At 34.8% G+C, this 25,320-nt stretch overlaps 1 protein-coding gene across 1 annotated transcript in view; it reads left to right on the forward strand.

The window, feature by feature from the left end:
• MND1 (meiotic nuclear divisions 1) overlaps positions 1 to 24,757 on the forward strand; it is a gene marked incomplete at both ends in the record, with an annotated part of 49,265 nt that extends 24,508 nt beyond the window's left edge. The window contains 4 exons of the mRNA XM_081077358.1: positions 10,118 to 10,192; positions 13,277 to 13,391; positions 19,942 to 19,986; positions 24,651 to 24,757. Coding sequence (XP_080933484.1) covers positions 10,118 to 10,192; positions 13,277 to 13,391; positions 19,942 to 19,986; positions 24,651 to 24,757 — 342 coding nt within the window. The remainder of the gene's footprint in view (positions 1 to 10,117; positions 10,193 to 13,276; positions 13,392 to 19,941; positions 19,987 to 24,650) is intronic.
• Positions 24,758 to 25,320: the final 563 nt, after the last annotated feature.

Raw genomic sequence — 25,320 nt, forward strand, 5'->3', positions numbered from 1 at the left:
TATTTGGAGCAGCTTGCTGGATGAGTTTAAGAAGCCTGACTGCAGAGCTATAGAATTTTCTAGACCATACCCAAACACTCTTCTATGTTTCATTTGAGTTACCGGTTTGGAACAACCATCCTTCAAAGTAAATTTTTTCCCCACATCAACCAACCTGGAAAAGATTTCCTTCACAAACAACTGAACCTACAATTTTGATGTCATGCCACCAGGTGGTGGCAGTGTCAAAGTCATATGTATCCTTAATGTCTTAGGATAGTCCTAATTTCAATTCATTTGGCCTGTATTTCACTAAAAAAAAAAATCAATATTTTATACATTTTAATATTTCAATATTCCTAATGTCTCTCTGGCTTCCTTATGTATTTAGTAGTTTCAGAAAAAATAGCCCTGTTAATTGAGTGCTTTTTTTTGTTTAAAGTATGGTTCTTACTTGACCAACAAACATGACTCAAACTTCCAGGCCTGCATTTCATCAGATTCAAGTAGAAAGTTTTGTTCAGGTTCCCTAGTGTTTATATTTATTTATAACCATAAATTTCCTGCACTATAACTCTTTTTTGAAAAATAGCTTTTGGTTAGATGTAAAACAACCTCAATTTAAAATTTTGTTGATTATTTTTTAAACCTGTCTGAATTTCATCTTTTCAGTAATTTTTAACACTTAAATTTGCAGCAAATCTTGTTTTCCCAAAAATAACACCTAGCCAGACCATCAGCTCTAATGCATCTTTTGGAACAAAAATGAATATAAGATCCAGTATTATATTATACTGTATAAAACCTGCTCTTATGGTAAAATAAGACTGTGTCTTCTATTAATTTTTGCTCCAAAAGACTCATTAGAGCTGATGGTCCATCTAGGTCTTATTTGCGGGGAAACAGGGTCTTACTTTGCTTGGATGCTCTCAACTCTTGAGTTAGTTTACCATCCAAATGTGTTAGATTGCTCTCTTCACTCTGCTAAAGCTGTTTAAAATATGGAAGAGAAGGCATTAGTTTGCCTTTCTAATCTTTTGAAATCAAAGTTTTCTTGAATCTTTCTGCTATATGAGGCAGAGGCAGAAACAGACAAAGAAGAAAGCATTATTCTCTTACAAAGATTTTAAAAAGTCTTTATAGGCAAGTACTTTAATCTCTATTTCTCAGCACTATTGTCTCTTTATGACTTTTTCTTTGGCTTCAAAAATTTAATGTGGAGTTTATTATCAACTGGCCTAAACAGAAATTTAAAACTTTAAATTAATTCTATTTAACTTCAATAGAAATTTGAGCTTAAGCCCTTTGATGCTTTTTAGCAAGTAATTTATTGTATTTTAGATTGGTGGCTTCTAATGAAACTGAATTACTTAAAGAAACTGAATAACTTAGTGGATCAAAACACTTTAAGTAGTACTTAAGCAACATTTTCATTAGAAATTTCAATAGTGGACAATTTTAATTCTTCTAGGAAGGTTTTGGAAATGTTAGGAATAAAATGTGAGGATATGTGTACCGTGTTTCCCCAGAAATAAGACCTAGCCAGACAATCAACTCTAAGGCATCTTTTGAGCAAAAATTAATGTAAGACCCTTCTTATTTTACTATAATATAAAACTGGGTCTTATATACCATAACATAATGTAATGTAACATAACATAACATAACAACATAACATAACATAACACCCGCTCTTGTTTTACTATAAGACTGCATATAATATAATATAATACCGGGTCTTATATTATTTTTTGCTTCAAAAAACGCATTAAAGCTGATTGTCCGACTTCTTATTTTTGGGGTCTTATTTTTAGGGATTCCCAATGCTCTTGAAAGACAATAGGAAAATAAGTATTTCCTTATGTAAAAATAATTTTAGCATCCAGGTAGATCTATTGGCAGATTCTCTCAATTATTAATAATACGAGGTCGGATAATTAAGTTTGTTAACTCATCCTAGGAAAAGTGCTACATACATACCTCATTGCTGAATATCACTATGGTCACCTTTGAAGTACTCCCCTTGGAAAGCTATGGACCGACACCAGTGCCTAGTCCACTCTCCAAAGCAATTTTGGAACTCTTTTTCTAGAATGGCCATCAGAACTGTCATCGTATTACCCTTGATGTCCTGAATGTCATCAAAATGTCTTCCTTTCAATATTTTCTTTATCTTCGGGTAAAGAAAGAAGTCATTGGGGGCCAGATCAGGTGAGTGGGGAGGGTGTTCCAATACAGTTATTTGTTTACTGGCTAAAAGCTCCCTCACAGACAGTGCTGTGAGCTGGTGCATTGTCGTGATGCAAGAGCCATGAATTGTTGGTGAAAAGTTCAGGTTGTCTTTTTCATGCAGGCTTTTCAGCACTTCCAGATAGTAAACTTGATTAACTGTTTGTCCAATTGGTACAAATTCATAATGAATAACCCCTCTGATAGCAAAAAAATGTTAGCAACATCGTTGCAACAAGTTCATGAACTTAATTTTCAGACCTCGTATATAAAAGTAAGGAACTGGCCAGTAACCCTGGGATTTGTTGGGTACATGACTACGTGTGGACTACATGTGAGCCACACTCAGAAGTGAGAGAACAAGAGCCCACCTAGACCTGTGCTAAATTCTGTCCCTGAGGACATTGAAACCTAACACTGAGAGTCTGTGTGGAATCAACTTCTGAAAAACCAGGCTCGAAGAGAGAATCAGGGCAAATTGGGCAAGGTGGGTGGTGAGGGGTAGAATGATGTGTAGCTCCAGAGGACTAGAATGTGTCTTCCGTATCATGGGGATTACAATTAGGGGGACCCAACAGGGAAGCCGACAAAGAACCCAGGAGCGTATCCGTGCAAGGATTCAGCTTAACTATCTGTCAGGCCCCTGGAGCAGTGAGGCATCTTAACAACAGTACCTAAGTAAGATTTTTCCTGTCTCCTTTACCTGTTCTCTCTCCCCTTCTCTAGGCCTTGGGAGAACTGGGGGACAGGAAGCAGAACTGCAGTCAATGGACCGCAGGGAGAACAGAAACTCTAGATCAGGAAAGAAAAGGGCAGTGTGCTCTCTCTAGCAGAAGACCCACTGGCAGCCAGCTATTGCTGAAAAGGGGAGAAGTCTTACTTTTAAATCAAGATTTGAGTGTCGATTTTTATGTTAGACATTCTAATTTCTAAATCAAGGCTTTGCTTGACAACTTAAAATAATTGTAGGTCTTGGAGTAGCCAAAAAAGTCATGGGACTCCCAATTCTATCTAGGGGCAGCGGAAGTACTTCCCTCACTGATCTGTTTTTTAAATGGCAGTTAAAGGGAGGAATTAAGTTGCTTCTATGGTTTTACTGCAAAATATGTACAGATTTTCTTAATACAAAAATATTAATGCAAGTCGGCTCATCTTTATACTTAATTCTAAGTCTTCCCTTGCTTTAAAAAATTTACTTATTAAAGAAACCACCATCTTTCCAAATAATTTTAGGGTTGCCCTTCCAAGTAGATTTTGGGTTTCCTTCTCTGGTAGATGAGTTCCTTAACAGAGATTCCCTACCTAGGACTTATTCTTGCCCACAGCACTAATAATAATTAGACATAATTATTTCTATGTATTTTTGCTAGTGTCTGGGGTATCGTTACTAACAAAGAATGGGTGTTGGTTACATTAGTAACCCTGCTTAGCCCTCATCTGCTTAGCCCTCATCTCTGAGTTTGTCATGTTAGAACTCAGTTCTTATGTCTGTAGAGCCTATAATCCTCCATAACTTTGTATCTAATTTCCTTCACTACGTCTGTTGGAGTATGCATGTCTTTGGCATTCAGAATATGTAAATGACTTCTAATTGGATTCTCCGTAAGACTAACTGTACAATATCGTATCTTCTAAGATTCATTCTTAAGACGTTATAAAGCTTCTGTTGGACCTTCTTTTTCTATTTTCCATATCTCTTAACTACTTTTTTATATTTTTATCACTTCTTAGAAATTAGAAATAGTTCCGTTTAAAATAATTCGGTTTTAAATAGTTCAGTTTGCAATCTTCTTGCTTTTTCCTTGTAATTTCTTCAATTTTCTACACCTCTTTTTATGACTGTAATCTTACTGAGCATGTCCCTGATATTTCTAGTGGAAGGAATAACAATTTGTTGTTTTTTGTGCACTTCTGTGACTCTAACAGTTCATTTCTTCATGTTGTAATTTTTGATCATTGGAATCTTATCTTCAGCAAGTATTATGTATGAGTGTCTGAGTTCTTTGGGTTCTCAAGCACACACTTATTGAGTGGCTTCACTTTCCTTTTATGTTGCTTTCTTAGTGGAATTCTCACACTTTTCCTGTGTCCATTATTTAGGATTCTTGGTATATTTTCCCCATTTCCAGGTTCTTAAATGTGTTCCACGAGGTTGGATTGCTGGAAATTTGATTTCCTGGATAAATGGAGTGTTAATCTGCTATATTTTTGCTAGCTTCACAGTGTTACCTTTTTCATTGTTGTTGTTGTTGTGTGTTTGTTTTTACTTAAAGTTTATCGGCGTGAAAATTGTAGTAAAGTTACATAGATTTTAGGTATACAATTCTGTAATATGTCATCTATATATCACGTTGCGTGTTCACCTCCCAGGGTCAGTTCTTTTTCAATCACCATATATTGGATCCCCTTTTCCCTTATCTGCCCCTCCTTCCCCTCTGGTAACTCCTAAACTATTGTCTGTGCCTATGAGTTTTTCTTTCTTCATTTGTTTGTGTTGTTGTTTTGTTTTCAGTTTAATATACCACATATCAGTGAAATGATATGGTCTTGACTATTTCTGTCTGACTTATTTCACAGTGCTATCTTTTAATAATCACTGTCTTATAAGGAAAAAACAGTTTAATTCAAAAATATTCAACAAACATTCAGTGCTCACTACATGTCTTGAGTTATTTGTTACTGTATGAATTTAGTGAAAAGATTTGAGCCAGTAGTATTGTAACTGTCTGCAGTGGACGCTTCATAAAAGCTTATTGAATGAAGAGCTTTCCTGGCATATATTACTTTATTCTACCTACTCATATTCTTGGAGACTTGTTCTGTAACCCAGTATGGAGGAATAAGAATGGTTTTAAATTTGATGTCTTCCAAAATATTTCACAGCTTTCATTGCTGGCCAACACTGTATGAAATAAACTATTGTTAAAGCTTTACCGTTGTAACAGTTAAAATGTTTACTGTGGTAATGGCAGAAAAATCAAGTTTATTTGGTATAAATAATAAAGCTGAGATTGATTTATTGATTCATTTAAATTAAAAAATTTCAAAGGTAGAGCATTCCTCAGGCATCATTTAATCAAGATTCTGACTGTTTCTCTGCATTTATCTTGGTTTTGCCTTTTCTGTGATGTTTATGTTCTTAAGTAGGCTTTTTTTCATGGTTTTCAGATGGCTGCCAGCAGTAATTTGAGATATTTATAGAGACAAAAAGTAGAATGCAGGTTATCGGGCTGCATGGAGAGAGGAATGGGGAGCTATTCTGTAATGGGCAAAGTTTCTGTTTGGAATGATGAGAATGGGTTTGTACGGGGGGAACTCTTTGTACCTTCTACCCAATTTTGCTGTGAACCTAAAGCTGCCTTAAAAGATAAAATGTATTTTAAAAAATTAAGTAGATTTACATATGTATGTTTGACATGGAAATTTCTCTGAAAATAGTAAGTTGCAAAACATTATGTAAAGAATAATCCTATATCTGTTTTAAAATGTTCTCTCTCTGTTGATCTGTATCTAAATATGAAGCAAAGGAATAGGACAAGAATGATGCCCACTAGACTCTGTAGGGGTCACATCTGGGGAGGTGTTTGTGGGGATGGAACATAGGTGGATAGCTAAAGGGGATTGTAAGTACTTCTGCATTGTTTGAGTCTTTTAAAACAAAAAATACTCATTTTAATCTCTTGAGAGTACATTCATATGTTTCTTATAATGGGAAAATAATTTTTTAAATAATAGTTGTATATGCTCATTATGTACAAAATTTTAAAGTGTGTTCCACAATAGAGAGAGAAACATTTTTAAATTTTTGTGTGTTTTCTTACAGGTTTTTTTTTAATCATAGATAAACTCAAATGTGTTGACAGTGTTGTTTCCACTTTTTAAAAACTCTATTCTCTGAGTATTTTAGTGTCGTTAAAAATTCTTCCAAAACATTTCCTTTGGCTACATAATTATGACACATTTATACCATGAAATAATTGATTTAACATTTTTCTATTGTTAAGACAATTACACGGCTCCCGTCTTCATATATAACTATATCTTTGTAGTGTTTATTGTTTCCTTATAATTGATTCCTAAATGAAATATTGCCTTAAAATAGAAATTTTAAAGTTTTAGATACTCTTAACAAGACTTTTTAAACATACAAAATTTCAAATGATACTGACTTTCTTTAAGGAAAAACAAAAGACATAGAACCTATTTTTCTATAACATGGTACATGGATTTTGATAAAGCAATAGACAGATCTGGATTCTCTTGCTATTACTCCCCCCCCCCCCCCCCCCCCCCCCCGTCTCTGTTCCTTGACATTCTTTCCCACCTATGAAAAACTCTGTATTCCTTCCCTAATGCTTTGATTTTTTTTTTTATTTCTAAAAAGGAGAAAATCAGAATTCCAAAGCAGCCAGCTTGAATCAATCTTTGTATTCCTTTTATGAATAGGCAGTTCCTCCAGACAGTGAATTAGCCCTTGAGAAAACACTGGCATTATGTTTCTCAACCCTGAGTGTCTATAGGTGGTCTGGAATGCATGAAAAAGAAGCATTGTGTCAGATCCTCAAATCTAAAGATGAAATCCTGTTCTTACTAATTATAGGTAGTTTTTTTAAAAAAAACTTTTATTTATTTTAAGTGTGTTTTTCCAGGACCCATCAGCTCCAAGTCAAGTAGTTGTTTCAATCTGGTTGTGGGGGAACAGCTCACACTGGCCCATGCGGGGATCAAACTGGCAACCTTGTTAAGAGCACCTGCTGCTGCCCTGTGCTCTAAAACCAGCTGAACTAACCCGTAACCCGCCGCCCCATAGGTAGTTTTTGTTGATACTGCTGCTGCTGCTGCTGTTTTGTTCTGACTTGGAAATGGATTTGTTAGTGTACAGTTGATTCTTGCTTCATGTTGTACAGAAATGTGTCAGGAGAGTTTGCTCTTTAGAGGAATCCCATGGTGAATACCTTTCTTCAATATAGACCCATCACTCCTTTTTCTAATTTTGTAAATGTGGACTTTTAAAATTTCTTCTAGTGACAGAAATATTAAGATATTTTGTTTTAAGTTCAGGCTACAACATTTAGCAGTAATTCATTTTTGCTGATGAACTAGCTATTAGCCTCCCATTGTAATATCTTGTGTATTCAGTTGGGTTTGTTACCACAACAGGTTTTGTTTAGATCAGTAGTTCTCAAAAGTGTGGTGACTCCAACCAGAAGCATCAGAATCACCATAACTTGGGAGTATGTCAGAAATGCAAATTATTAGGCTCCACCCCAGACCTACTATTCAGAAACTGGGAGATGGAGCCCAGAAACTTGTGTTTTAACAAGCCCTTCAGGTTATTCTGATACATGCTAAAGTTTGAGAATTACTCCTTTACATAGTAGCTATACAGTAGCTAAAAATACCGGCTCTTAACCACTTAAGGCCTGGGTTTGGTTTAATTCCAAGGTACACGTTAGGAACTATAGCAATCTTGCTTCTAAGGGATGTGTAGATGAAAAACCGATAGCAAGGGCCGCCTCACAAGAGTTGCTTTCATTGTTTCCAGTAGTTGAGATTTTAAGAACTAAACAGAAAGCCAAGAATACTTCACTGTTGAGCTGAACCAGATTGTGTCAGTACTTAGGATAATCAGCAGAAACTTCTCTTTTGATAACATCGTTTAGATTGTGCCTCCCTCCATTACCAAGAAACTAAAAATGACAAATCATGAAATTACATTTGAAATACATAAGATTATTTTCAGAGTTAAGGAATTGCTGAATTAGCTCTTTCAAATGCTTTTAAGTTGTAAATAATTACAAACAAACATACAATACCTACCTGGAAGACACTTTGCTAATATAATTAAGATACACATCCGTTAATTTTTGGCTTATTTTTATATAATTATTAAATTTTTGGATAATATCTACCTATTTAGTTATTTTAAACACTAAAAAAAATTTTTTGGTGGGGGAATATTGGGGAACAGTGTGTTTCTCCAGGACCCATCAGCTCCAAGTCGTCCTTCAATATAGTTGTAGAGGGCGCAGCTCAGCTCCAAGTCCAGTCGCTATTTTCAATCTTGAATTTAATTGCAGGGGGCACAGCCCACCATCCGATGTGGGAATTGAACCGGCAACCTTGGTGTTAAGAGCTCGCGCTCTAACCAACTGAGCCATCCTGCTGCCCCTTAAAAACATTTTTAATGAAAAAATGTTATACGAACATGTATGTGTGTTTTTTCATTGGAAAAGTCTCTATTCTTGAATTTAAATATGACATACATTTATTAATTATTTCAAGTGGATCCTTCAGGGTGGAATATTAACTTTGTAAACATAATGTCACTTTATAAATGGGAACCCTTGTTTAAAGAACTCCATCTCCTTGCTAAATTTAGGGTGTTAGTGCTTATTTTGGCTCTTAAATCTACAGAAGTTTTTTGTTTTTTAACTTAGGAAGCTGATTACTGTGAGGAAGAGGTCTAACTGGTTTGGGGGGGTGTCTTGGCATCAGAGGTGGATCTTGTTCACGCTGTGGATTAGACTCAGTGATGAGACAACCATTAGGGGATGGCTGATGATGTTCCCGTCATGCATATTGAGCAGTGGGAGACTTCCTAAAGCTAGGGTAAAACTACCAACTTTTTCAAAATGTTGTTTTTGATTTTTAAGCAAAAAAGAGCACCTAACTATATTATTCACCCTTTGCATATAACAAGGTCATATTGTGATAGGCCAGTTTTATATAATCAGCCAAAAGAAATCATTCATCCAATCATTATTTTTTTAAATATTTATAAACACGAATGAGGGAGGGGTGGAATATATATATATTTTTTAAGTTTATTGGGGTGACAATTGTTAGTAAAGTTACATAAATTTCAGGTATACAATTCTGTATTACATCCTCTATAAATCACGTTGTGTGTTCACCACCCTGAGTCAGTTCTCCTTCTATCACGGTATATTTGATCCCCTTTACCCTCATCTACCATCCCCCTCCCCCCTTACCCTCTGGTAAGGAATATTTTAAGAAGGCCCTGACCCAATCAAATGAAACTGAAATTTCTGACTAGTTTATAGCAATTGATGTGGTGGAGAATTTAGTATTGGGAATTTTTTGGGAATTGTTTATTTAGTCATGGGCCCATGTCAGATTTAAAAAATTAAGGGGTGGCAATATTATGACATTAACCAGTCCTTTTTGGTGTGGGCCCAGTCACTTGCTAATGAACATTCTATATCTGTGGTCTCTTTATGCTGGTATTATTTAATCCATTTCCACATATAATTTACCACTTTCTAAGCTCAGTAAAATGTTTAAGTTGATCACTTTTAAGGTGCATACAACATGCATAAAATTGGCCACAGGCTAATAGATTTTTTTTCTTCTCTGAGAACTTAGTATATAAAGTATCATTCCTCATGAAGTACCTTATTTAAGAGTAATAAGTTATGCATACATTTTTGACTCTATGTTAGTGAAACAGGTCACTATACTACAAGTATGTAAGAAACAGTCTAGGGTGTTTTGGAAAGACTAGTCAGAAGCAAAGTGAAATTTGAAAAGAATTTATATAGAACAGATTTTGAATTTTCAGTCAATTTTTAAATCACACCTCAAGTTTTTTGGGATGGGGTGGGGAATCTGATAAATGAAGACTAGAAAAGATTGAAAGCATATTATTCATTTTTCTGCATAGGATAGGAAGAAATAGTTTTAAACTTTTTTTTTTCAGTCTGCCCTAATAAGTGATGGTACTTAATTTTTTCAAATTTGAGAAGTTACTTTCCAGTGTCATCTTTGACCTTTCTATTACATTGACTTGGACTGAAGACATATCTCATTTTGTCTTTTTGACTCACAATCTTTATGTTTAGCAAGTTCATCTTAGCAAGCCATTTTATTTGTTTTAATTCTCTAGTTATCTGAGGGAAACCAAAAGCAAGCAAACCTTCAGAAAAGCATCGAGAAAGCTAAAATTGGCCGACAGGAAACGGTAAGTTTGTGTCTGTAGATTCTTTAATAATGTCAATTCTAAACAGAAGAATAAGGACATAGAACTTCCTGTGAGGAGTATGCCATTCCCACCGGAAGAGAAGGGAGCCTTAGCAAAGGACATGCACACTTGACCTGGTAGGATTCACTAATAGTAAATCGAGATTTATTGTTATTGTACTGTGTATATGGCAGCACAGCATAGAAGCATGAACTTGGGAGCCAGAATGCCTGGCTTGGGAATTCGCCTAAAGTCTCTTTTCTCAGTTGTAAAATAGGGAATAATAAAATCTACCTCATTTGGTTATTGTGTGGATTAAACTAATATTGGCAAAGCATTTAGAAGAGAACCTGGCACAAGGTAAGCCCTATATAAATGTTTATGTACATTCTTAAAAGTCATGTTTTTGAAGTCTTGGCACAGAACAAATTGGAAACCATCAAGGTAGTATCTATCTATCCTGTGGACTTGTAATAGTTCTAAATTATTTAAGTGAACATTAACCTACTATTTTATTTTTCAAAGTGCAGTGTTTTCTATAGTGTTATGTTAGGGGTTTTTAAAAATCACTGTCCTTTCTAGTTTCATCATTATCTCAGGTATGAATCGATGACTTGAGAAAATATTGAAGATCAACAGGAACCACTAAGCATTCTGTCTAGGCCCCTATCTGTGCCACTTGATTGTGAAAGAGACTAAAAAACAGCGTAGAAAAGAATATATCACAGATTTATAGTGGTTTTATACTTTTCAAAGTTATTTCACATACCTTCTTTCATGCAAATAGTCAGCACATTCACAGATAGGAATTGGAGAATGGTGATTTATGAAGAATATTCAAGGGAAGGTAAGCTCTGGGCATCACCTGAAGCTGTTAGATTTCTTCTTCAATTGATACTAACGATTACTCCTTTATTTGATCCTCCTTTTCTTTCTTTAACATTGGCAATAACATACAGAAGCACTTTCAACTAATGGTGACATACCCATGCCCCCAAGTTGTCAGCCAGTCTGTATAGTGTTACCCAGTCCATTGGCACCATTGCAACGAGGAAAAAACCAGTAGCAAACCTAGTGGATGCCTGCAGTTATCAGAAGAGTATGGTAGTTCAGAATGGCTCCTAAGAAAGATGACCTCTTGTGTTCATCCTGAGTACCCCAGGCAGGAGTTCTCAGAAGTGCGTAGCCCCCATCTATTAGATACTGTCCAAGGTGCCGACGGAGCTGGTGCTGGCGATGATGATAAGGAGAAACAGTGAACATAACTACTCTACATACTGTGAGCCAGGCAGGGAATGTTCCAAGCGTATTTTGTATATTTATTGAATCCTGCCAGCCGCCCAAGGAGGTTGTTACTATTACTGTCTCTATTTTTACATTTGAGTAACTGAAGGCACAAAGAGGTGAAGTAATTTGGCAAATGTGTCAGTGCTGGTAACAGTCTGACGTGGCTCCCACTTCAGCGTTTCTGGAACTATCATTGTGTCACGGATATTCACCACTTTGCTTCTCCCGCCTTCATTAGCTTTTTCTCCTCTCATTCTTCATTGTGGAGCATGTGTAATTCGGATGTGGGTGGCAAATTATGACCATCTTATACTGTAGTTAGTTTAAAATCTCTCCTGAGCTGTGCTAATACACTAATCATATGTGGCTATTTACATTTAAATTAAACACAATTAAATTCTGTTTCTCCAGTAGCCACATTTCCTGTACTCAGGAGCCACTTGTGGCGAATGTTTTCTGCATTGGAGAACACAGATCTAGGACGTTTTTATTGTTGCAGAGTCCTGTTGGACTATGCTGCTTCAGGGCGTGCTGCTCTGTACAAGCATTCACTTGTACAAATGCTAACAAAGAGCTTTCTTCGCTATGGAACCAAAGAGAAGAGCTAAAGCAAAAAATAGAAAAATACAAGTATAGAAACACAAGCTAGCAAGAAACCTTAAGCAGTGTTATTAGCAGCATGAGCTACTTGGTTTGGCCTCAGACTTATCCTATTACCCTGTGCTATAACCTTTGTTAGTATTAATATTTGATTTTTGTTGGAATTTATTTTTCAGGTTTCGCACATATGAATTGAATATCTATAGCACTATGACTTCTACATGTTAGAACTATAGCTAGAAATTTCAAATAGCATTTATTGGATCATATTGTGTTTAAAAGCTGTATTCTTTAGTTTTAAAGGAAAAAGGTGGGAGACCACAAGCTATAATTTTGTTATTTCTGATAGCTTTAAATAGTTTTAAAGGTTGTTCATTCTTTTGGGTTTTTTTGTTTGTTTGTTTGTTTATTGGGGAAGGGAAACAGATCTTTATTGGGGAACAGTGTGTGCTTCCAGGCCTTTTTTTCCAAGTACTTCCAGGCCTTTTTTTTCCAAGTCAAGTTGTTGTCCTTTCAATCTTAGTTGTGGAGGGTGCCGTTCAGCTTCAAGTTGTCTTTTCAGTCTTAGTTGTGGAGAGCGCAGCTCAGTTCCAGGTCCAGTTGCAGTTGCTAATTGTAGAGGGCGCAGCCCACCATCCCCTGTGGGAAATTGAACCAGCAACCTTGTGGTTGAGAGCCCACTGGCCCATGTGGGAATCGAACCGGTAGCCTTCAGAGTTAGGAACACGGAGCTCCAACCTCCTGAGCTACCGGGCTGGCCCCAAAGGTTGTTCATTCTTAATGGTTGAAAAATTGTCTATAACACTTTTAAGGAAAATTATATGATTGATGTTACTGTAAATATTATTTATATATGTAGACACAATCTTGTGAAACTACCCAAGAGACAGCATAACTTTTTTCCTAACATGATCACATAAATTTGAGTTTATACATAATTGGTAACATTTGTGAGCATTCCATTCCACTTATTAATTCCCATTCACTTAGTCAATATATGTAAAAGATGCTTGAGAGGTCAGAAAAAAATGAGAATCGAGTTTGTTCTTATATATATGTATGTGTATATAAAATATTGTCAAAAGCCTAATGCATATCAATTATGAGAAATAAAATGAAAATGTCTATAAATGTATAGCCTTATAAACTATGGCATTTTGTTTGTCTTAATTGTACATGAACTATTTTTGAATGTAGGAAGAGCGAACCATGCTAGTAAAAGAGCTTTCTTCACTTCGGCAACAAAGGGAACAGCTAAAGGCAGAAGTAGAAAAATATAAAGAATGTGACCCACAAGTTGTGGAAGAAATACGTAAGTTTGTATCATATCTTGACGATTTTTAACTTTGCTAATAAAAAAAAAGACTTTATAGTTCTAGTCACCTGGTACCCATTCTTCATGTATATGAGAAAATAAAACTATTAATAGTATTAATGTGTCATTAATATTTCCGTAAGGGAATCTTCATGTTGAAGCATTAAATAGTGACAACTTTGAAATTAAGCATTTCAAGAGTAAGGAAGGTAGATGGGGTAGAAAAATAAAGACAAAATATAAGCTTAGGAATCTGAAGAATCAGAGAAGGAGCTAAACCGGGCCCAAGTACGTTGGTTCTAGAAAGAAATCCCCCATTATTTTCTAGAAAAAGTGACACCAAAAATATTGCAGTTGGCACGTTGCAGAAAATCAGTCTGTGCATAGACTTGCCTTTTGCATATATTAATGATATTTTGCCGTTTAAATCAGAGTCCCTAAAGCTTCATTTTGAATAATTTTAATATTTTTATGTAAAGATAGAAATGTGAATGTTTGCGGAAAGGAAAGAGTATATTATAAAAGAAACTGTATTTAATTGATTCGGAAAATATGCATAACTTTCTTCACAGTTTTCTGTTTTAGCCTGTCTTTTCATTTAGGGAACTTTACCAAGTGAAACTGGAAGAAAAACTGATATTATACTATGTTATTGAAGGCTTTGAGAGAAACTGAAAATATTTGGCACTTTCAAATTAACCTGAGAATAGTTGGATTACAATTAAGGTATCCCTGACAGTATTCTTTACAATTAAAAAACTTTAAGCAGTTCAGTTAGTGTAACCGAAAGTTAAACTTAATTGTATACACAGGTCCCTGCGTTGCACAGCTCACGCACATGCAGCACATAGCCTAGATGGTGACACGTATTGGCCCTAGTTCAGGTGATTAGCCAGGGTGGTTTTCAAAGAGAACTGGAGCATAGGACAACTTCAAGTGACCTACTATGTGTGTGATTGGAGTCCCTAAAGGAGTGTATATTGGGTGGGGAGGAAGGGTATCCAGGCCAGAAAAGTATCTGAAGAAATAACTATCAGAGTCAATAAATATCAAAAATAAAAGGCTAATTTTTTTTCAAGTTTGATGAAAACTATAACCCACAGATTCAAGAAATTTAAATATATAAGTAGTAAATGGCAGTGATCTCTTTATCACTGAATCTAGAGAACTTTTTTAGACTTTAACCTCTACTCCTCCCAAATCCCCTTTCCCCAATGAGATTATTGTTTTTAAAATGTGCTTTTTGGTAATGAAGAATTTCATAAGATTTTGGCTATCGTGTTATTGCAGAGCAGATTATACTTGATCAAAACATTATTAGTTTCACAAATTGCTTTTAATAGGATTTGATTCTTAATAGCATGGATATAGTACCCAGATTACAACAATTAAGCTTATCTTTAATTCTGTCATGGTTTATTTTTAAACAGTCTTTCTGCTGATAATAGCTATAACCCTTATGTTCTTGTAGACATGGCTATGTACTATCTCTTAACTATATCTCAATTCCTGTAGGAAATACTTATTTTTCATTATGCCAGATGAATTATTGATATCATTAAGCAAGTATTATTAGCAAGATTAATTGCAAATATCCAAGAGGTTAACAGTAAAAGCAATAATTTATAAAAAATAAATGTTAATTTTAACTGCTGTGACCATTACTTGAGAACAGAACAAATAAATTATAGTAAAAATTGAATTCCCACAAAAATACTTGAAAGTAAATCTTAGAAACACTTAAGAAATTTTCTTAGAAATAAATGCCAGAATGGCAGTAAAAATGGTCGATTAAGGACTCTGAAAATTTACCCTTCCATGAGAGCTGGCAAAAATTGTCACACTTTTTCCAGAATTGTAGAAACAAACCAAAGATTTGCCTATTCAAGAAAAATGGCTGAATCTCTGCAAAAATAGGTGTTTTGTGGTGTTTTAACGTGATATTTTAACTTGCCCTTTAATAAACCCATACTCTCCAGCCTTGAAAAATAACAGCCCTGCATTCCTGGTGTCAGGAAGCAGAATGGAACTGCATCTCTTTAAAACCCTCATTCCCAAAGATTGTCATTATTTTATGTCTGTGATGGTTCTCTGAAAGCCACCAATAGAAAGGGTTGTCTTTATTTGACCTAGCTTGGAGTATGTCCACTGCTGAGAGCCTCTCCCCTGGGGAGTATGTGTGTAAAACAATTACAGGTAAGAGTTTTAACTTTGCAGCTATCTTAGGTGATGAATAACAGTTAAGGCAAACAGTAGACTAACTGAAAATCTTAACAGGAAAGGCTGAAAGAGATGTTCATAGATGCCTTGAAAAGCAACATGTTCCTGGAAATCAAGAAGGCCACATGCATGCATAGGCCTGTGCACACTCTCAGGAAAGACCTGAGAAGGTCCTAATCTCCCACCTCTAGCTGACCTTCATACCCGTGCAAGCAGGAAATGAAGGCTAAGGCAGAGTTGTAAATTGCCTAGCTGAGTGTTGAAAATGGCCTAACACACACTGGAATGTAATGAAGGCATGACTTGGCGGGAAATTTATTAACATTTTAATGCATACGTTAAAAAATGTAGAGAGAAAACTCTCAAATCAATAACCTAGTCTTCCACCTTAAGAATCTAAAAAAAGAAGAGCGAGCAGAAGGAAGTAAATATAATGAATAGAGAAGAAATAAGAGTAATAGAGAATTGAAAAACGAGAGAAACCGAAAGTTGGTTCTTTAAGAAGATCAACCAAATTGACAAATTTTCATCTAGACTCACCAAGAAAAAAGGAAGATTCAAATTACTAAAATTGGAAATGAAACATGGAACATTATCAACCTTACAGAAAATAATGGATTATAAGGGAATGTATGAGCACTTGTATTTCAATAAATTTGATAAGCTAGATGAAATTTACAAATTCCCAGAAAGATACAAACTACCAAAATTGTCTCAAGCAGAAATAGACTATGTAAATAGACCTATACCATGTAAAGAGATTGAATTAGAAATCAAAACATTTCTTGCAATGAAAATCCCAGTCCACAGTGGGGCTGTAGAATTGGGAGAACTCTACCAGTTTAAAGAAGAATTAACACTTGTAAAGAAAAAAAAATTAGGAAACTCATTTTTTAAAGTCAGTATTACCCTGATACCAAAACAAGACAAAGACATCATAAGAAGAGAAAACTATAGGTAAATATTGCTTACGAATATAGATGTAAGAATTCTCAACAAAATACTAGTAAATCAGATCCAGCGGTATACGAAAAGGATTATACACCCTGATCATCTGACATTTATCACAAGCATGCAAGATTGGTTCAACATACAAAAATCAGTCAAATACATTTGTAGGATAAAGGTGGAAGAACCCCACATGATGTCTCAATAGACAAAGAAGAAGTATTTGACAAAATCCAACACCCTTTCATGATAAAAACACTCAGCAAACTAGGAATAGATGTGAGCTTCTTTAATCTAATAAAATGACATCTACAAAAAAATCCACAGCTAACATCGTATTGAATGGCGAAAGGCTGTATGCTTTCCCAAAGAATGTCCACTCTCACTTCTATTCACCATTACACTGGAAGTTCAAGCCAGGGCATTTAGGCAAGAAAGAGAAATAAATGGCATCTATGTTGAAAAGGAAAAAGTAAAACTATATTTGTAGCTTTGATCTAAGCTACATTCATTTGACATGATCTTAGATACATAACCCTAAACAAACTACGCCCCAAAAAATCTGTTAGCGCTAGTAAATGAGGTCAGCAGGTTGCAGGATACAAAATCAATATACAGAAATCATCTGTATTTTATATACTAAAAATGAATACTCTGAAAATGAAATTAAGTAAAAATTCCATTATGATAGCAAAATCAATAAAATATCTAGGAATAAAATTAATCAAAGAAGTGCAAGACATACTGAACACTACAAAACAGTGAATGTAATTAAAAACCTATTTAAATAGAAAGACATCCTATGATCTCGAATTAGAAGACTTAATGTTGTTAAGGTGGAAATACTCCCCAAATTGATCTTCAGACTCAGTGTAAAATCTATTGAAATTCCAACTTGTTTTTTAGAAGTTGATGTGTTGATCCTAAAATTCATATGAAAATGCAAGGGACCCAAAATAGCCAAAAGAATCTTGAAAAAGAACAACAAAGCTGGAAGGCTCAGATTTCCCAATTTCAAACCTTACTACCAAGCTACAGTAATCTAGATAGTGTGGTACTTGTATAAGAATAGATATTGAGGTTAATGCAATGGAATTGAGAGTCCCGAAGTCAACCCAGTCGGTTTTCAACAAGGGTGCCATTTAATCAGGAATGAATCGTGTTTTCATCTAATGGTGCTGGGCACAACTAGTTATCTACATACAAATGAATCAACCTGGACTTCTACCTCATACCATAGTAAAAAATTAACTCAACCAGATCAAAGACCTAAATGTAGAAGCTAAACCTATAAAATGCTTAGGGCAAAATATAGCTGTATCCTTGGATTAGGGAACAGTTTCTTGGATGTGACATCAAAAGCTCAAGCCATCAAAGAAAATAGAGATAAATTTGACTTCATCAAAATTTACCATTCTTTTTGTTGTGTCAAAGTACATTATCAAAAAAGTGAAAGGAAAACCCACAGAATGGGAGAAAATACTTGCAAATCCTATATCTGACAAGTCTCCAATATTCAAAATATGTATGTATATATATGTTTTAAATAATTGTTTCATTTTTCAGTTCAAGTTGACATGCAGTATTAGTTTCAGGTGTACCACATTAGTGTTAGACATTTATATAACTTACGAAGTGATCACCCTGATAGATCTAGTACCCACCTGACACCATACTAGATATCACGATATTATTGACCATATTCCTTATGCTGTACTTTATAGCCCCATGACTATTTGGTTACTACCAATTTGTACTTCTTAATCCTGTCCTCTTTTTCAGTCATCACCACCCCCTCCCAGCTGGCAACCGTCAAAATGTTCTCTGTATCTATGAGTTCGTTTCTGTTTTGTATGTTTATTTTGTTCTTTAGATTCTTGTGTAAGTGAAATCATATGGTATTTGTCTTTCTCTGTCTGACTTACTCCACTTAAAATAGCCAAGATACAGAGGCAACCTGGGTGTCCATCAAAATATATATATTTTAAAAATCTTGTAACTCAACAATAAAAAAAAACACCCCAATTTAAACATGGGCAAAACTTAAGTAGACATTTTTTTTCCCCAAGGAAAATATACAAATAGTCATTAAGCATATGAAAGGAAGTTCAACATCTTAAATCATTAGGGAAATACAAATCAAAACCACAGTGAGATACCACTTCACACCATTAGGATGGCTAGAATAAAAAAGAATGGGAAATAGTTGTTGGTGAGGATGTGGAGAAATTGGAACTCTTAGATTGCTGGGTGGGGGGACTGTTAAAATATGCAGCCTCTTTTAAAAACAATTTATTCGTTCCCAAAAATGTTATATGTAGAATTACCATTTGAGACAGAAATTCCACTTCTAGGTGTGTATCCAAATTGAAAACATGTTCACACAAAAATTATTAAATTATTCATATTACAAACAACCCAAATATCCAAAAACTGATGAATGCTTAGACAAAAATGCTGTATATTCACACATTAGAATATTATTTGGCAATAAAAAGGAATGACTTAGTGATACATATTGCCACATGGATGAAACTTGAAAACATTGTGGTAAGTCAGAGAAGCCAGACACATATTGTATGGTTTCATTTATATGAACTGTCCAGAACAAAGAAATCTATAGGGATGGAAAGTAGCTAAGTGCTCTCTAGGGGCTGGGAGCAGGGAGAATGTGGAGTGACTGCTAATGGTACGGGATTTCCTTTTGGATGATGAGAATGTTCTGGAATTCTGTGGTGATGGTTGTACAACCATGTGAATGTACTAAAACCACTGGATTGTACACTATCATATGGTGAATTCTGTGCTATATAAATTATCTTCCAATAAATGCCATCATTATAAATAATATTTATGCCCAGTTGATCATGGTATTGTTATCTGCTGTGTAGATTAACTTGAAAGACATATCAAGAGAGACATATTTAATAGCCAGGTGTATAATTAAATATAAAGTAAATATTTCCTCCTACAGGGCCACTATATGACCATTGAAAATTGTTCTAAAGTCACGTTTATTGTGATCTGATATATATCCGTGCACTAAAATTCTTACCATTAAATTTAAATTATTTTATCCTCTTTTGGTGTTGTAAATTGTTTGAGCAATACATCTCAGTTAAATTTACATGTTATCTTTAAAGGAGGAATACAATAATAATGGGCATTTAGGAAAGGGAAATTGTTCACTTTGACTTTCTATTAATGACTAACATAACTACAACTATCTAAAATTTCCATCGGAAGTTAAGTAGGTTTGTGAGATAAAATATGCCACTGAGCTTTTTTCCATAGCCATTTTATTTGTATAACCTTTGTTCATATACGAAAAAGGATTTATAGGCAGATAAAGATGGTTATGGATATGGTTTTTTTCCAGGTCAAGCAAATAAAATAGCCAAAGAAGCTGCTAACAGATGGACTGGTATGTATTACAATGGCACTGCTAAACTATAGTTAAGCTTCTTCCACAGTTATTATGATGTGAAATGCAAAAGCTGTTGTGCCTAGTCTTTGTTCAAAAAAAGACATTTCTGGAAATGTGTGTATTAAGCAGGTTTTTATATGTTAAATCATTTTAGTTAAAGTTATTTTTTAAAATCTTATTAGGAGTCATTTTGTAAAGTGTAAGATTTTTTGAAAAACCAGTGATTTTTTCCAGTTTAATTTTAGTGTAACTTTTCCTAGATAAGTCACTTGGGCTGATCACTTAACCTTTATACAACTTAAAGAGTTTCATGGAATCCTAAAGATTTGTCTTCTGGCTAATAATAACAGCTAACATTTGTTGAGGTCTGACCATAAGCCAGGCATTGTAAAAAGTGTCTGTGATGCATTCTCATTTTATCTGTACAACAATCCTGTGAGGTAGATAGGATTATTATCCCTAATTTTAGAGATGAAATTGAGACCCCTGTGAGCCCCGGGTCACACAGGTGCTGGGCAGTGGAGCAGGAATTAGAATCTAGCTTTTCTCATTCCAGAGTACAAGATCTTACCCATTACATGATACTGTCTTCTCTGTATGCCTATCTTCCTGTAAATGCCTCGTTAATCCATTTGCCAATGGATATACCCTCTGGTCTACAGCAGAGAGATTCTAAGAAATGTGAATTAATAAAGCATTATCTATGTATCTTAAAGTTTAGAAGAAAGTTAATAAAAATAATGATGGCTGTGAATTATATACATGTATAATTAGTATTGTTAAAACCTGTCTGAAAATTACACTGATTTTTTTTCCGTATTTAATTATAAAATAATGATAATTGAACTGTTCCATTCTGGTAAGAGTTTATAATGTGATCACACATATTACTCATCCTTACTCTGTTTCTGTGGGAGATGGATAAGATTACATTAACACAGAGATCAGAAAGCTTAAAGTGAATGCCTTAAGTCAAAGGTGATTAGTCACTGGAAAACAGAGATTTGAGCAAGGTTTCTCTGACTCCATGTCCCAACCTTTGTATTTCACAAAAAGTTTTAGAATCAGTTTTTCTTGTCTATTTTAGAATTAAGTAGATGGATAGAATGAATGTTATCGGCCTTTGGTTCCTATAAAATTGCAGTCTTATTTATTACAAAGTTACTTCCTAAATAATATAATACTTTAGTGATAAGAACAGAGTGGGATAAAAACACCAGACTAACATTAAAGAAAATAATGAAATTGTGTTTCCAATAAAGTATAAATAAAAAATAAAGTGCTATTCTATGGATTTGAGAAACAAAATTTTGAGTGAGAAAAAAGCAAGTGGATTTTTAGGTTAAAGATAAGACAAGAGTCACAATGTAATTTCCCCCAATCGTGCTCAGCAAACAGTAGCAGCAGGCAGCCTGTGTATATATGGTGGGAGAACTTGACTTTGGAAGGAATCTAGGTTGTCTTCTTATTTGCTCTGTGACTTATTGAACTCTGAACCTGCTCCCTCATCTGCTCAGTGTGGATAGTATTCTATCTCACATTTTGGGAGGATTAAATAAGACAGTTGGTAAGCCCTTTAACACAACATTAGACAAACAGATAAACAAATACTCCCCTTTTCCCTTTCTCCTCTTAAAAAAATCCTTTCATGTTTTCCAGTTGATCATAAATTTCCAAAATTATAATTTAAAAGAATTTTGAACAACTTACCCCTCCACATGTTTTTAGCTGAGAAAGAACTTGGAACTTTTAAAATCATGTAGGAAGGAAGATATTTTTAGAACAGCAGAAACAGCTGTAAAGAACCATATTTTCATTTGAGGTTGCAACTTGCTCCTTCCAATATAAAAGTATTATGAAAAGATAATGGAGTTGAAACAAATTATGCCTCAGAAAATCTTCCAGTCTTCAAAACAAACAAAAAGAAAACATCGGTAATTCTAACTAAAGCTTGTTATGTAATTATTAGTTAAGGTTTGGTTTCTTTTTACTTAAAAAAGTCCCTAAAATGTATCTAGAATTGAGAATATTTACTGTTCAGCAATTCAGTATTTCAGTTTTATAGAATGAGAGATTACTTCAGGGTATAAATATAACTAGAAATATCACAACTAAATGTTTTGGGACAGTAAATACACTTTAAATGTGATTTAACAAATTATATAACTCCTTGCTTAATAATTAAGATAGTGGACTTTGTATGACTGTATGACAGGCATTTTGATGAGTGAGTGGAGAATAGATATTGTGAGGTCCTACCATAGACTCATGCATATGATATGCGCATCCTATTCCTCTGTGTTATATCTTGTGTAGGCCACCATGCTAATTAATAGGGATTCTGCCAGTCTTAAGGCTCTTTCTTTAAAAAACAAAAAAAAATATTTTTTTATCCATTTATAAAAAGTTCCACAGAATAGGAAAATTATTTGACAGGGAATGAACGAACTATCACGGGTTACATTGTCTGGAAGGCAGACATGCAGCGTCCCAAGGACTTGTTCAGTGGAGTCTTTTTGAATTGGTCCATTCAGCATTGTTGTGGAGAGGCTCTTATTTGTTCTTTTATTTGTTTTTAATGAGAGAAGGTTTATAATGAAATGGTTTTCCCCCTTGTGTGAATCAGAACTCCTTCCTACAGAGGCTACAGCCTTACTGTGGTACCTCATAATCTTCTCTCCTGATCCAGGGTTGAAGTTTATTTCTCCAAACTTCCTACTTTCAAACTTGCATCTGTTCTCTCGTTTCCTGGAAATCTTTCGGTACTCTTAGAGCCTATTTTGAAAACTGTACACATAATACTTGATCTTTTCTCTCTAACATACATATCACTTTGGAATTGTTTAGTAATAAATTGATTTTTCTCTCTCTATTCTTGTGGCAACTTGAAGGCATAGGCTCTTCATCTTCTGGAATACCTGTAACACACTTAATACCTGTCTTAGGTTGCAGTGGGCCCTCTATAAGTGTTTGGTTGTGCTTGACAAGAATGGGTGGGTTGTACAGACACTGGTAAAAGTAAACAGATCATTCTGGAGCACCACATGGTCGTAGTATTTAATATTCTTACGTAGGTCCTTATGAAAAGTAAACAGTTGTTTTAGATTGTTTTAAAAGGTAAAGATTTATTTAATATCTATTGATATTCTGTCTCATTTTAATTGAAAGAAATTGAGGATTTTTTTTAATTGAAATTTATTGGGGTGACAATTGTTAGTGAAGTTACATAAGAGGATTTTTTTTTAACACTGTATTTGATGTATTAGTATTAACCTTAAAAATCAATTTCATTATTTGATACCTGGAATTAAATTTCTTAAAACAATATTTTTAAAAGTGATCAAACTCCATATGGTAATTTGCTAAGGATACCATAACCAAGTACTTCAGACTGGGTGGCTTAAACAAATGATATTTATTTTCTCACAGTTCTGGAGGCTGGACGTTCAAAATCAAGATGTCAGCAAGTTTGGTTTCTTTTGAGACTTCTCTCTCTTTGGCTTGTAGATGCCCCCTTCTCCTGTGTCCCCACATGGTCTTTCTTATTCACGACCCTGGAGTCTCAGTGTGTCCATAGTTCCCTTTCTAATAAGGACTCCAGTCACATGGATTAGGGCCCACTCTAATGGGTCATTTGAACTTAATCACCTCTTGAAAGATCCAGTTTCCAAATCTGGCAGTTAGGACTGCAACCTGTGAATTTGGGGGAGGTGACACACTTCGGCACTTAACCCTGCAAAAGAACCTATTTTAACCCTTTTACTTCATGATCACTACTGATACAATGCTTAACATTTATAGAATACTCTGAACCAGAGCATTTGTACCATTATTTTTCTGTATTTATAATACGTGTTCGTTGTAAAGGTGGTATAAGTTCATTAAAGAAAATGTGTCAAGGTAAAACGAGAAAACACACCGTGATTCCCACCCACCCCCTTCCTGTGCAACCCGAAGCACGTGGGCATTGGCTGCATCCGTCACACCTGTGCGGAGGCACCCTCGCAGGTGATCAGACGTTTAGATTGCTTTCATTTTCTCTACTGGGATGAAGATCTGTCCATATGTCTTTGTACACAGTTTGTTTTATTTCCTTGGGATAAATTCTTTTAAGAAGATATAACACTTTTTCAGTGGTAAAATGCATTTTAAATTCCCCCTAGAGGACACTGAGGGTACCATTATTCCCATCTTAGTCTTTAGAGAGGAGCCCCTTTCCCTCCTCCTCACCCTGTCTCCCTCACGCTGACCTGATTGTCTGGAAGCCATTACTCTCTGTCAGGGAGGAAAAAGGGTCTGGAGAGACTGTGCTCCCTTTGGGAACAGGAGCAACTCGAATTCCTGAGGTAACAGGGTCCTGGCCTCTGCTGTGGAAATGGGCACGAGGCACCCATTAGCATTTCCCTGCCTTTGGATTATTCTTAAGTCACATATTCTTTAGTGGCAGCTAATTTACTGAATTTTTAAATATGAGATCTGTTTATTCAAAATACACATTAAATGTTTTCTTCTGAAATTGTCATTACTCTTGAAATTACAGAAAACTGCTTATTTTGATACTTCTGAAAGTAATAGAAGTAAAAGCAATAAATATAATTATACTTGAAATGTTTTATGATTGTGTTTTGAATTCTCAAAAATATTTCTCATTTTCTTTATAGATAACATATTTGCAATAAAATCTTGGGCCAAAAGAAAATTTGGGTTTGAAGAAAATAAAATTGATAAAAACTTTGGAATTCCAGAAGACTTTGACTACATAGACTAAAATATTTGATGTTGGTAAAGGATCTACGTGCTTGTGAATATGTAAATTTTTTATATTATGGAACCAATTGTACTAAGTTGTCATTTACCTGTAACTGATTATCATTTTATCAATTTTAAATAAAGAAAAAGTGTAAATGTTTTTCACTCTTTTTGATTGCTTAAAAGCAGGATAGCCATATTCCTACAGTGCTCATCAAAGTAGGATAGTGCAAGTAAAGCCATCCACCTAAGTTAGGTTTACGAATAACTTTTTAGAAATCAGAGCCATCATGATGACATTTTTTAGTTCCATTCAAATATTAAATGTTAAGAACTAAGAGTACCATTGAAGGCTCCATTATACACACACTCGCACAAGCTGGGAAATAACCTTTAAAAGCCTAATGGCTGCTTTACTGTTTCTCATTTTAGTAGAAAATGTGTGTGATTAATTTTCAGTATACCGTATCATCTTTGTAAATTTCGCACAGAAAAAATCCAGAAAGTTGCTGTTCCTCAAATTTAGAGTATTAATTCCTCAGACGTGAAAACTGCTTTCTTTTGAATTTTTGATGCCTTTCT

Source organism: Rhinolophus hipposideros, assembly GCF_964194185.1.
Source record: "Rhinolophus hipposideros genome assembly, chromosome: 16".
NCBI classification, from domain to species: Eukaryota; Metazoa; Chordata; class Mammalia; order Chiroptera; family Rhinolophidae; genus Rhinolophus; species Rhinolophus hipposideros.